General features: G+C 35.9%; 1 protein-coding gene across 8 annotated transcripts in view; it reads right to left on the bottom strand.

Annotated features, from left to right (window-relative positions):
• The window catches only part of TMTC2 (transmembrane O-mannosyltransferase targeting cadherins 2), a 369,395-nt gene that overhangs the window by 150,926 nt on the left and 204,429 nt on the right, over positions 1-14,040 (bottom strand). For all 8 annotated transcript variants that reach the window (XR_010830965.1, XR_010830962.1, XR_010830966.1 and 5 more), the window contains one exon: positions 6,957-7,038. Coding sequence is in view for 5 of the 8 variants with exons in the window: in XM_048061231.2 (XP_047917188.1) it covers positions 6,957-7,038 (82 nt within the window). In the remaining 3 variants the exon portion in view is untranslated. The remainder of the gene's footprint in view (positions 1-6,956; positions 7,039-14,040) is intronic.

Below are 14,040 nucleotides of genomic sequence, written 5' to 3' on the forward strand. Positions count from 1 at the left end.
AAAAGAAACATTCTGAATGTTCTGGGGATGCTCTTGGGTTTTCTCTTACAACTTGCTTCCAGCTTGCTTTCTTGTCCTGATATCTTTACTAATGCAGGAAAAAAAAAAAAAAAAAAAAGAGTAAACTACCTTCTGAATAAGAAGGAAGAAAATTTCTAATCCCACCAGGGAGTAGTTAGCACTTGCTTTTTTAAATAGATATACCTTTGTCATCAAATCTTCTGCATTTTATCATCTTCAAAAGAGTATTCTCCTTCTATGGCAGCAACTTAAACAACTATGTTAACATGAGAAGTGGATATATCAAGACCATAAACTCAAATGTCAGATCTGTTTATAATAAACTTCACTAGTGGTTCTTTCAGCACATTCAACACCGAGGATTTGAAGCCTAATATTTGTTGAAGCTTTCAAAGCACTTAGAGTTCCATTGAAACCAAAACAGATATCAGGTTCTGGGTGACTTCACACATTTTGTGAGTCTTTGAAGCACACAGAAAGGCTACAAGATCATGTCTTGAGAACTGAATTACATTCTTATTGGCATGAGCAGAACTGTGACTGAAACCACCACTACCTCTGTGGCAACCAGGAGCAAAAGAGCAGATGAAAAGTGAGATTTCTCTAAATGGAAAAATTTTGATAGTATGCTGGGGACTAAATGAGAGGAAAGACCTTGCCTCTGAGTTGATATCCAAAACTTTTTGGGTGATGAATCAATGTTGCAAGATGCCAAGTCAACAGACATGACCTAATGTAACTGTTTCCTCTCAGAGTTTCAAAACAAAACAGATTCATTGGCTGTGAATGAGCATTTCCCAGAGCAAGGGAGTGTTTGCTTAAAGATCTTGTTTTCAAGGCCTGTTAAGACAATTTCTCACTGAATGTGTAGGATGTGACAGGGAAAACAAAGATGAACTTACATCACCTAGGATCACCTAGATGGCAGCAGCATTCCAGTTTGTTTTACTGTTCCTTATATCCCATTCCATCTTTCCACCTGCTCTCTGGCTTTCTTTCTGAAAGGACTGTTGGGGAGTCTATCCCCTCAATTCTTTTCTACCAAGAAGATTATTCAGTGCAAATAAAATGAATACAAAGACTATGCAAGCCAGTGGATGCTGCAACATCAATATCGGCACTGGCTTAGAACGGTCCTCTTTTATTAGACTTTGTCTGAAAAACTTATCTGTTGCAGTTGTGCTAAATATACCATTGGATGTGATCCAGAGCAGAACCAGAGATAACAGAGAAAAAATTAAATTGCAAGCCTTTGGGACTCAATGACTGAGCTTGTGACCACATCTGGATCACTACAAGCTCTCACTAAAACATAAAATTGATGATGAAAATGTATAATGCAGAGGACCTGATGTTTTTACAAAACCAAAGCTAGATTCTGGACCCTATATAATTCCCCAGACACCTGGTGATATATAAGGTTTGGAAAAGAGATATTTGGATAGGAAAGAACTATCCAGTTGTGCTTTTGTAGCACCTCCATGCTCTGTCTTCAGAAATCTTCATAATGAGTTGGTACTCATAGGTCAGAACACATAATCATTAACAAGTCTCTGGGGATCATTGCACCACAAGCTTTTTCAGTTCCTGTAGAAATTCCAAATTTTGGCAACATGAAAGACGCATAAAGACGCATTTCTAGCACTGTCTCTGATCTAAAATTTCTACACGATAACTCTTGAACAGTCTAGCATATCGTGCTGAGGAAGCAGAGTCAGCCACATATTCAGGATGTCAGAATGATTAGATTTAAGGAGAAACTCAAGGGGAGAGCCAGAAACATGTACATTCCACAGCATTTAGGGTCGTTGACCTAGCTTGTTTGGAAATACTCCACTACATTCCATCACTTAAGCGATTGGTTCTAAAGGGATTTTGGAATAAATAGTTATTAGAGTGCTTTGTAATAATCTTCTTTTAATGTTGTATGATAGCAACAGCCTAGAGAGCAGCAAAAAGGACTTGACAATTTATGCACATATGTCTTTGTATGCTCATTAAAGTTACTCACAGCTGCCAAGAAAAATGCAAACAAGACTTAAAACTAGTATATTCTTCCAAATAGTTCTGTGTCTGATACATCTTTCTTGTTCAATTTCATTTTGGAAGTAAGAATTACTGTCTATGTTAATAGCAGCTGAAGATTTTCTTAAATCAGAGTTATTGGAAAGTTCTCGGAGCAAAAAGGTTGGAAGATTAGAGAAGTCTTTACGCGAGCCAGTTACATCTCTCTTCCTGTTTTAGGTCTATGAATCTTGTCTCCCTTGAATAACATTTATTGATATTGTAGGAGCAGATACAAGCTGTATCCCAAGCATCTTACTTTGACAGCACTGTATGCACAAGATGGAGAGATTCCTTCTTAAAAAGTACATGTGTTCTATCGTAAACTTGTTCTTATAGCTTCCCTACAAGATTATGACATATTTAGTGTTAGGATTTCCAAAAGATTTTAAAAGGTAAGAAAACCTTTCATTTGCTGAAAGGTTCATGAGTGCATATTGGCAAGGCTGGCAAAGTGACTTAGTGATGGACATACTGCATCTGCTTGGCCCTCACCCCATCACATCAAGGAATTTAATTTCTCAACACACAATCACCATGTAGCATCTGGTGTTCCCAAAGGAGCAGATCCATGCACTCTTTTATTTATCACTCAGCATATACTGCATTTAGCCAATCTGACAGTTGGACAAATGGACAATTCATTCACTGGAACTACACACTGTGAGGTCAGTTTTATTCATTTCATTGATGAAGATAAAAACTGACCTTCCTATGGACTTAGTTGACATTTCTTCAATTGGCATAGAAGTTTCTTGAAGAAATCAGTAAGACCTCATACCTAGGTCACAGCTGATATTTCTCTTTCCTATCAATAAAACTTTGATGTTTAATTTTTCATTATGACACTGTTCTCTTCAGAAGATCTTTTCCTTACATATTTGGGAGAAAAATGAAGTTTTCCTAGGCTGCTCTTCAGGCAATGAAGAATAAAGACAAAAGAATCTAGCACTGTGAATAATTTAACTACATGTAAGGATTATACATACATCACATCTAAGAAGAAAATTGAATGCACATATGTAAATATATGTAAATTTTCACAGTAACACATGTATGACAATAAAAAAATGTGTTTCAAAATCAACTGCTATCATCTTTTGACATGAAAAAGGGATAAAAGCTCAATGTTGAAACAATAATCAGAAGGACTTTCTGCATGTGAAATGCATGATGCATGTGAAAAAAGAAAAACAGCATTTAAAATACACAAGCTTTTGTTAGAAAAAAAAAAAGTCAGATAACATGAGAAACACAACAAAACCAACTTCTAAATTATCAAGAATTCAAAACTGAAAAATAATGAAAAAGAAAAGTGAGAATGTTAGAGAATGTGTTAATCTATTCTGCCTTCAATGAGAGCAGAGCTAATGATCTTCACTTTTACCTAATCTGACAGGCTGTTTTTCATTTTGTTTTACGGTTATAACTGGAAAAGTACTAAAAAAGGCAGATAATCAATGTGAATTGCCTAATTAAGTGAATGCATAATTAATCTAATGAGAATAATCCCTTTTTATAATGAAAAGAGAATCGTTAAACAATTCAGCGTTATTAGAAACAATGAATTATTCAAAGGAACTATTTTAAAAAGAGGTCTCAATGGTGATTGGTAAAACAGGATTAATTTGAACATCCTGTTGGGTTCTATACTTTCCCATTCCAATTAAGCTAGTACAAATGTAAGGAAGAAGGAACCTCTGTACACAAATTTATCTTGAAATCTCAACACACGTACATACATGCTCCTTAATTTTCATTGTGTTGGAGAGAGACAACTGTATACACTTTAAGAGGCATGTTAACAATGCTTATTTATAGCAACAAGTAAAATGAAACCTGTTTTAGTATCACTTTTTTTTGTTTCTTTTGTTTTGCTTTTAGACAGCAAATTATAAAGGAAATAAGAAAGCTTTGGAAGTAAAACACTTCCACTACATAAACTTCACTGTAATTTTAGGGGTTTTATTATTATTATTTGTTTGCTTGTGGTAATAAATAAATAAATAAATAATATATACTGATGCTTCTGCATTTTTCCCTTTACCATTTCTCTTATTCCTTATTGATATGCTTTTTCTCTATTTCATCTGCTCAGTCTTTCTGGCAGTGTGCTGAACCTCAATAGCTTGTACCGTATCACCCACCAAGACTCACACTTTTGTAAGACAATGGCTCTGCACAAAGTTCAGATAAATGGCATACGTTAAGAAGAGCACAGAGTGGGCAGCTGAATAGCTGCCTGCACTTCTGACTCAGAGGGGACTGGCACCCTCATTTGTCACTGGAGCAAGAGCCACTTCCCTTATGACCAATGAAGTGGCATCATGTCTTCAGTATGGAGGGATTTATAGCTCTTCAGCTTTTCCACTTGTTCTCCTTTCAGACATCTCCAAACATAATGAGTTAGAGAAACACTGCTTTAAAGCTAAATCCACATAAATTCAAAGCCAGCAAATTATCTATACAAAACTAATTGTAACACTAGTTTGGTCACAGAAATATACTATGGCGGTATTATCCCAAGGAGCAACCAGGAAACTGTTCACCTCTGCTCAAATTTTTGTGGGATCAGATAAGCTGACTCCTGAACTAAATCACATTTTCTAAGAATAGTTTTGGCTTAATGCCTGAATTAAAGCACATTATAATACAAGTGTAAGCCTCTTAAAAGATATAGTGTATCGACAGTTACTTCTCTTAGTTCCAAAAAAAAAGTCCAAAAATTAGAAGTCAAGAAGAACATCTGCACATCCTTGGAGCAGAAATTATAACTGTGTGTATACATGTGCACTCGGAGGAAAATCTTCAGTCCATATATTCATGCTACCCCATCAACACACTGTTGTGTCCCAACAGACCACTCCTTCCATTTGGCTGCTCAGTGAGGTATGTGTTTTATTAGGGATCAATGCCAACTATTTTATTTGCTGTTCCAATATATTCGTGCTAAGAAAAAAAAAAAGAAAAAAAAAAAAGAACCCCTACAATACGATTTATATGTAAACTATGGATATATTTCCCTGTGGCTTAATGTTTCGCATATAGAATATGGACCATACCTGTGACAAGGTGCTAAAACAAATTCATGGGATGTAGAGATATACTTAAAGTGTTCACTAGGGACCAGTGTTTAATATTTGGAATGTTCCTGGTAACATACACTAAAGATTCCTGATCAATACAATAAATAAATATAAGGAAAAGTAGAGAATGAAAGAAGAGAGAGAAAGAGACAAAAGTAAGGACAATTTATTTCAAATTTTAGAAAGTCCTGTGCCTGAAGTGATAAGAAATAATCTTAATGAGGAAACAATACACCATTTTAATACTGTAGTCTGGTAATGAAGAAACAAATACATCAGAGATGAATGATGATATGAATACCCTTGCTTTTAGCTTATAGGCCAACTGAAAATTACACAGAAGGAATACTGCAGGAAACAACAGGAAAGTTGATCAAGCAATGAGAGAGAAAAAGAAAAAAGTCTAGACCTGTAATAAGATATACACAATCCTAACTTCAATGCCAGAATGGATTGTTGAGACCTACCTTTGAATTCGTATTCAAATAGATTTCCTATTCGCTAAGGATAGATTTCTTAATAGGAAAGGCTGGAATGAGATGGAGTAGGATTTCAAGAAACAATCTACTTCAACTTTTTCTCATTATCTTGAGATATCATCAGCTATACTAATATCTAATTCAAATAATGGAGCTTACGTACATATCAAATTTATCTGTACAGGCATAAATAGAAGACAATGTCACTAACTGAAATGACCTATAATACAAAATAATGCAACACTGAGCTGCATTCATTTAAATACCATGACACATTCAAAGTAACAATGCATCCATTAATTACGGGAGTCTAACACGCAGAATTTTACACTGAATAGGATCAAACAGAAATATAATATGTGAGCAATTCAGACAAAGAAATCACCCAAAGTAAAGACATGGTTATTATGTGAGATTAATTTTCCATTTTGGCCACTTATTTTCATTTATCTTACATTTACCACTTAGAATTAGAAGAGGAAATTAAAACAATATACAAAAATATATACAGTGTGCCTATGGTTCCCTACCTTTTTCCTCAACTACAAATTTTTTACTTCTTTCCATATTTTTCCATTACTTCTTCTCCATATTTTCCAACTGGGACTACGTAACTTTTTTTTTTTTTTTTCTAGATTTGTCTATTATCAGTAAGAATTAGCCCATAAAGTTAAATATTTTTGGTTCCTTGGGAGTAATCACATCTGGAAATATTTTTTGCACATCTAGCAAAACCAATCCAAACTTATAAAGATACCTTCAAATTAACTGTGTGCTTTAAGCACATTTATGCCTTCGTATGACAAAGACATAGCCAACTTGTCGAAACCTTTTGTAACACTTATCCATTTCAAGCCATGAAGATGCCGGGAAGGAGGAAGATTTAAGATCCATAAATCTTTGACAAAAAACAGACACTTCGATATGTAAAACTCATGTGCACTAAAGTAAAACTTTTAGTTGCCCACCCACCGTCAGTCAGCAAAGTTAGGCCAAAACTGCTAATAATGATATTCCAGGCCATGAGGTTTTGACATATGGCAGCAGTCACCTTTCTTCTTTCCCAGAGAAGCAGTGATACCGAAATTCCCCTCATAGGAGGAAAGCTATGCAAAATAAGAAAATCTTCACCTCTCCCTCTGTAGTTATTAACAAATTGAGATGGAGATGAAGTTATACATGGCAGATTAGTTTCTTTCCCTTTAAAGAAGGTATTATGCCAGTAGTACTTTTCAAATCCTTAATCACTCAGAGATTAACGACAAGCCTGGAATATGTGTGGAAACCCTATCTATCTAAAACATACCATAATGCATGTAGCAGTTGCCTTTGGTAGGATCCAGCTGAATAGCCTTCACGAAGTACTTTTCTGCCTCACTCTTGCGTCCCTTAAAAAAAAAAAAAAAAAAAGGAGGGGGGAAAAGAGGGAAGATTATTTTAACAGTGTGTCACCATGGAGCCATCATGTGCAGTTACAATTTCCAAACTCCAGGCACTAGAGAAAAACAACTACTATTACCGCTACACTTAACCTAAGTAAATATGATTGCTTAAGTGTTAGAGCAAGTTTTGTGGTCAGCTACTTTACGCTGCAGATCTCCAGGCTGAGGAAGAAATGTGTCCAACATCATCAATGTCCAAGAAGTAAGGGAATGGCAGAAGTATACTGCAAAAAAATATATAGTAAAGGGATTTGAGTGAACATGGAGATCCACACTTTTCCCGACATGCATCAGCTAAAAAGGGAAAATCAGAAGGGAGGGTGGGAGGAAGTTTCAGTCATTCCCTTTGGAAAGCAAACAAACAAACAAAACCACAAGAGGTGAAGGGGAAAAGCGTGCTTTGGTTCTATGAAATAACGCTAGCCAACAATAAAGGCATTGCAAATGAAGGAATAGAAATAGAAAATACTTCTGATTTTAATGGGGCAAGTAAGATTTCATCAGAAGTCAGTTCTGTTAATCATAAAACTTAAGTAGAAAAGGTAACTTTTAGAGACGATAGTCAATGTGATGGCAAAGCAGTCAAAAAAAAAACCACACAGAAACAGAAAGAAAAAACAGAAATGGTGTTTTTGTTTTGAAAAGAGAAGAGCAGGAATACTCTAAACCACAGCTTTTCTTGTCACTGAAATTACCAAGCCACTGAAGTTGCACTATGGGATACAAAGTGCCAGAGCAGAGCCATTAGTGGTGATTACTCTTTTCATAAAAAAAGCATCAACACTGGATTAGCCTAGTCTGATACTCAAATGCAAATCAGCATTAGCTATTTGATAAGATACCTGTGACTTGTTTATCCCTATCCCCATGAAATTAGTTGCTGTGTTTTGAATTATAAAATAGAAGGCCTCCAGAATAAAGAACAGTTAAGCTTAACCACTGTGGAAGAAAGGCATTGTGGTCTGCACCTCTCAAGGTTGCCCTGATAGTTATTTCACAGATAGAGGCTTTCTCAAATTTTGTGGTCTGGAAACAGACATTGCATACATCCTGCACTATCCCACAAGTTAACTAAGAATAGTAACGAGGTCTGTTCATGATTACAGCTGCTCCAGATTCTCAGTATTCCCCTCAAGGGCCTTAAAAACAATTAAATAAAGAGAGAAAGAAGTTCTGCAACACACCAAGAAGTATATCAAGACTAGGTTCTATCAAAACCAAGACAACGGGAAAATTTCCAAGAGAGCATCCTGGTTGAGATACAAGCAGACTTATCATTTACAGTATTGTAGTTTCACAATATGAAAGCTCATAGGCAATACGAGTTTAACCCGATTATTTAGTAAACTTTGGTAAACCATTATACCTTAGACACATAACTCCAAAGCTTCTGCAAACCAACTGGTGTAATTGCATGACAGAATATGCTATCCTTTTTTTCTTTTTTTTTTTCTTTTTCAGAAAAGAGTACCATATTACATATAGTCCAGACTAATTTTCCCTCATCTACTAGAGTAGTAAAGACACATTTAAAGATTAAATGCATTTTTTTTTAATTGCATACAACCATAGTTGTGAACAAAAAGTGAAGAAAATCTCCAATTGAAAACACATGGTAAATTTGGTTTAATATAAAATAATTATTCAAATTAAACTAATTGGGGTCGAGGTTTATAATTAAACACTTTTACTCCAAGATTGGCATTCTTAATCTGGCAAAAGGTACCATGACATATGTAAACCCAGCCTTGAGGCTCGAAAATGACAAGCACCAAGCGTATGTATCCGTAATGCTGGCAGAACTAACGTTTACAGATTTTGCATCATTGTTTTGTTCTTGTTGTTGTTTAAACAAACAAACATCATTACTTTTAGCTGGTTGCACTCTGTCTCTATTTCTAGAACATAAAAGGACAGTTCATTGAATACAGTCACAAAATACGTAGCTTCTGCCTACAGAACTTTAAGGCCCCAAACATTTGTCAGACATGATTAATTTTCATTTACTACGAAAACCAAAAATACATGACTGCTCTACTCTTTTTGGCACTTTCCAAATGGCATACTGCACTCAAGTTCAGGCCTGTCAGGAGACCTGGAGTACATAATGATGACAGGTGCCAGTATACATAGCATCAATAGAAAGACTGTGCTATTAACAGGCCCAAATACTCATTAACAGGAAAAGGGGGGGAAATCTTACATTATGTCACACAAGACATGAAATGATCTGACTACAAATGATCATCACAGCTCCATTTGTTCATGTTGACCATCATTTTTATGTTTTCCATATTTATCAAAAAATAAATAAAAAAATTCTTGCAGAATGGCATTCTGAGGAAGCTTCTACCATACCATCTAATGTGTCCTCTTTGGTGCCATCTGGCTGCTGCTAAAATGTCAATACCTCAACATAGATTTAATATGCCGTATTGTTGTGTCAAATGATATAAAATCCAATCATTTGACAGAATCAGGCTATTTTACAATTAAACTTTAGCATATGTATATTTTTTTCAACTATCCAATATACACATAAACTACCATAACAGAATGTTGCCATTGCGTAGCTACATTAAGATGACAACCCTATCATTGTCCCTTCCCATCACATGTAAAATAAAACACATAGCATGAAGGGGGGGGAAAAAATATAGCTTTTAAAGAAAATCAACAAAAATTGTTTAAACAGCTGAAAAGTACCTTAGTGCAGTCTTAGTGCAGGAAGCATTTTGTGTGCATGTTCACCATTATGTATATCGACCCATACAGATGTATGCATTGAGAGCAACTGGAAACCTCCCAGTTTCTAGCAGCAGGGTGTGCAGTTGTATATGCACAACCACATGCTTTGGCAACTTTACAAAGCAAAAAATATAAGTTTACAACTGCATGCTAGAAGACTTATTTGAAGGATAAAAAAAAGTTATTCATAAGATTTTAATAGAAGGACTTGATGGCTCTGAGGATTAATAATGGGATACAAAATACCTTTCACCTGTTGGTCACCAGTTCACATCCAGTCCAGGTCAGTAGCTAATGAAAAGGTGCTATCTGACAGCTACTGGTTTGCTCAGGAGAAATAAGTAGGTGGTCCTAGCCCAAACCCTAATGCAGATCCTCTGCACAGAAGCACTGGCATATTTATGGCTTCTCAGCGCACTGATACATAATGATACAGAAACATAAAACAATGAATGGCAATCTCATTGCTGAGGAAAAAATCCATAACGAAGACAGTTCAATAATCAATTTGGAAGACGGTGCTGACACTCTCCTTATCAGACCTGGACCTTACCCTATAATGAAGACAAACTTTCAGCAGTTTTCCATTAGTAAAGAAAAATTCATTCTTTTTCCTGGGCCTAAATAAAGAAGAATTGCCAGTGATTAGCACCTTCCAGAAATTAAACGTAAAGAAGTAAATTTAACTGACACATGACTCTTATAACCTAGCATGCCAGTTGTCCTGGCTTTCAGAAATATCCTGCTCTCCACAAATCATGCAGACTTCAAATCAGAATGGCTGGTTGCTTGCAGTTTCAGCAGGGAAACAGTTAAATGTTTAAATATGAATTCAGGAGGTTGATTTTTAAGACACCTGTTCTTTGTAGAAGTTGACTGCAAGGGGTTTTGCTTCCTTGGTTGCTTCTTCCCTAGAGATGAGACAACAGGTCTGACCTTACTAATATGGTCAGACATTTGGTTAACTGGGCATTCCTACAAAAGACGTATGATTAGTATGACAAAAGAAAGAAAGCTAGCTAAGGACAGCTGACGGATAAGTAAAATACCCTGCATTTATCCTTAAAATATTTAAAAACTGAGGACAAATCTACTGTTTTTAATACCCGCCACAATCTTCCCCTCCCTGTGCCGGCAGACTGTGCCAAATTCATGTTGAGGCAGCTGGTGTGCTTCAGGCTCCTGGAGGCCCAAGGACCCTGAGATGCTAATAAAATTGGAAAAGACTAATACAGCTGAGCAGCTCTGAATAACTCTCTTGTGTAAACTATGATGACACAGTGGCTACCAGCAAGGTGGTTCAACTAGTTAGGTGGTCTCTGCAATTTAAACCGATTTCATATTTTGTAAATATTAATCGTTCTCCAAATGCACAAGGGTTTAATCAGCAGAACAGAAACTTCACTCCTCAATATAGTTGCACCATCTTTAACTGCATCGCTAATGCAGTTGACTGTCATTCCCCAGTTCTGCTCAATTTTTTTGGCAAGCATTCATTTTTTTAATAAAAAGAATTGAATTATGGAAAAGATTTCTTAATAGAAGATTGATTAAAATACAGACACTGAATGCAGAAAAAAGCAGTCATTTCAGATATTTCCTTTTTCCCCTCCAGGATATTCCCCTTCAGTAACAGCAAGTATGCTAGGAGAGGAAAAATGTCTGAACTGAACCTGTGGCTTCATTTCAGGTTTCTTCAAATTATTGCAGACCTGTTTCATAAACATTTCCTTTTGCCTTATAAAACGTGTCACAGAACAGTAAAAACACAATTTACATGGTGTATAACTGAGTAAATTAGCAATAAACTTTTCAAAAGTTTTAGTTAGTTACATCTTACAATGAGGTCACTGACATACACAAGATCTCCATCCCTCCTCTAACTTAATATTTACAAAATTAATATAATATCTATTATTTAAGCATCTAAATCAGCAGATTCTTCTTTTCCCTCATTTTGCTGTTTCTACAGCTCTTTTTTTTTTTTATTCTGAACGTCTTGCACTACAATTTGTATGTCAAATGCTAATCCCACTTAAGTACATGGGATTTGCATTATTCACATCAAAGGTCCAAAATTTATCTCAGTATCTATACTTCCTGCAGCAGAGACAAATCTTATCTCTTCTTTACCATAATAAAATAAAAACAATGAAACACAGCAAAGAAGCAATGACTTCTAAAGGTTAACAGCTGGTCCAGAAAAACACATGTACGTGAGGCAAGATTTGCAATAAATAGTAGTACACGTTATTATAAAAACAGGTAGTTGTGGGGAGGCGAAGTTTACAGTCATCCAAAGTCCTTCTTTCAGCATTGTCCAACTAAAATCAGTGTGTATTTACCTACCTTTTCCATGCCACCTTTTCAAAGTTTTCCTCCCCCATATCCTTAGCTAAGCACAGTAAGAAATTACCAGCACTGATACTCTCAAGTTCTAGCTCTCTAAACTTCAAGAACGGGAGAATATTTTTTCTGTTTCTTGTAATATCTCAGTGTATAGGAGCAAGAAATTACTTACTTTGGAGGACATTAGGGTATAAATCTGTAACTACTAATGCATGATATTCACTATATGAAAATATTTACTTCACAGTAAACATGAGGCAGCTTTCTTACTTATTGTCCAGTATGACACATTCACATATTCTTGACCCTGACATTGTGACTGATGCTCTCCTCCCCAGTCATTTCACTGGACCAGGGTCCTCACACAGGCACGTCTGAATACCACTAACGTAATCCAGTGGGTTACTTTGAGAAATAAGCCTTCGTGGGACCAGTACAATGCAATATCTTGATTTAGTTTCACAGAATCACAGAATCATCTAGGTTGGAAAAGACCTCCAAGATCACCGACTCCAACCTCTGACCTAACACTAACAAGTCCTCCACTAAACCGTATCACTAAGCTCTAAATCTAAATGCCTTTTAAAGACCTCCAGGGATGGTGACTCAACCACTTCCCTGGGCAGCCTATTCCAATGCCTAACAACCCTTTCGGTAAAGAAGTTCTTCCTAATATCCAACCTAAACCTCCCCTGGCACAACTTTAGCCCATTCCCCCTCGTCCTGTAACCAGGCACGTGGGAGAACAGACCAACCCCCACCTCGCTACAGCCTGCTTTAAGGTACCTGTAAAGTGCGATAAGGTCTCCCCTGAGTTTAATCCTTTATTTGTCCATTAAGTGGAAGTGGTGCACTTCCATCTAGATACATCACCCCCGCGCTCCTTTAACCACAGGTGTACTTCTGTTGACTAAAAATCCATCTACTAGCCTGACTGAGTTTCTACTAAAGTCAGTGGAATTCTTCTATGAGCCAACGTTATTTTAGAAAGTATTAAGATAAAGTGGGTTCTTGAGTCTACATCTATGGGGATAATTAATGGCATGATAACCAGAGAGCTGAGATTTAAGCACTGCCCATTGACTTTGGTTGGAATCCACTGGAGCTTAAGCATTTTTGAATGTGACATCACTGCTTACATACAGATTTAGGAATCTAAAGCACAGCTCATAACTTTACTGGCTCGGGGCATGATTCAGAGTATATTAAGGTGATATTTTTTTCAAGTAAAGCAGTATGTATCTGATTAAGAAATAATATATTAGAGCTATTTCCCATCCATTTTCTTGTTTTATGGGTCTCATATCACAAAAAGCATTCTCATTTTACTAAAGCATTCAATATGGTATAGAAAAGAAATATAGGCAGAGTTTTTTTTTTGTTGTTGGTGGTGTGTTTTTTTCCTTGAAGTGTTTTTTGTTTTTTTTTAATATATACTATTTTTTAGTCTTTTTTTTTTTTTGGGGGGGGGGGCAACTCGAAGTCTAAAAGCTATTTACTTCATTTTAAATCACTGTTAACACTCATGAAGATTGTGTACAATCTTAAGTAAACCTTTAAAAAACACATTTCATTCCATATTTTCTGATTTATTTCCTGTCTAGACCTTTATTGAAATGTTCACCTTGGTCATGAAACTTTAGATTATTTTATTTTAAGAATATGTAACGAAATGTTAAGTAAATTTCCATTTTAGGCACTTTCCATTCAGTCTTAAGCCACATTTTGTATTTTCTGATAAAGTCATGTATTAATATCTGCTCATATTTCACTAGCCAGTCAGTAGAATATAAATTCACTATCTCCACATACTGTTTTCACTGAGTCCTATGAATTTCTTCTACGGTAAAT

The sequence above is a fragment of the Anser cygnoides genome, chromosome 1, assembly GCF_040182565.1.
Source record: "Anser cygnoides isolate HZ-2024a breed goose chromosome 1, Taihu_goose_T2T_genome, whole genome shotgun sequence".
NCBI classification, from domain to species: Eukaryota; Metazoa; Chordata; class Aves; order Anseriformes; family Anatidae; genus Anser; species Anser cygnoides.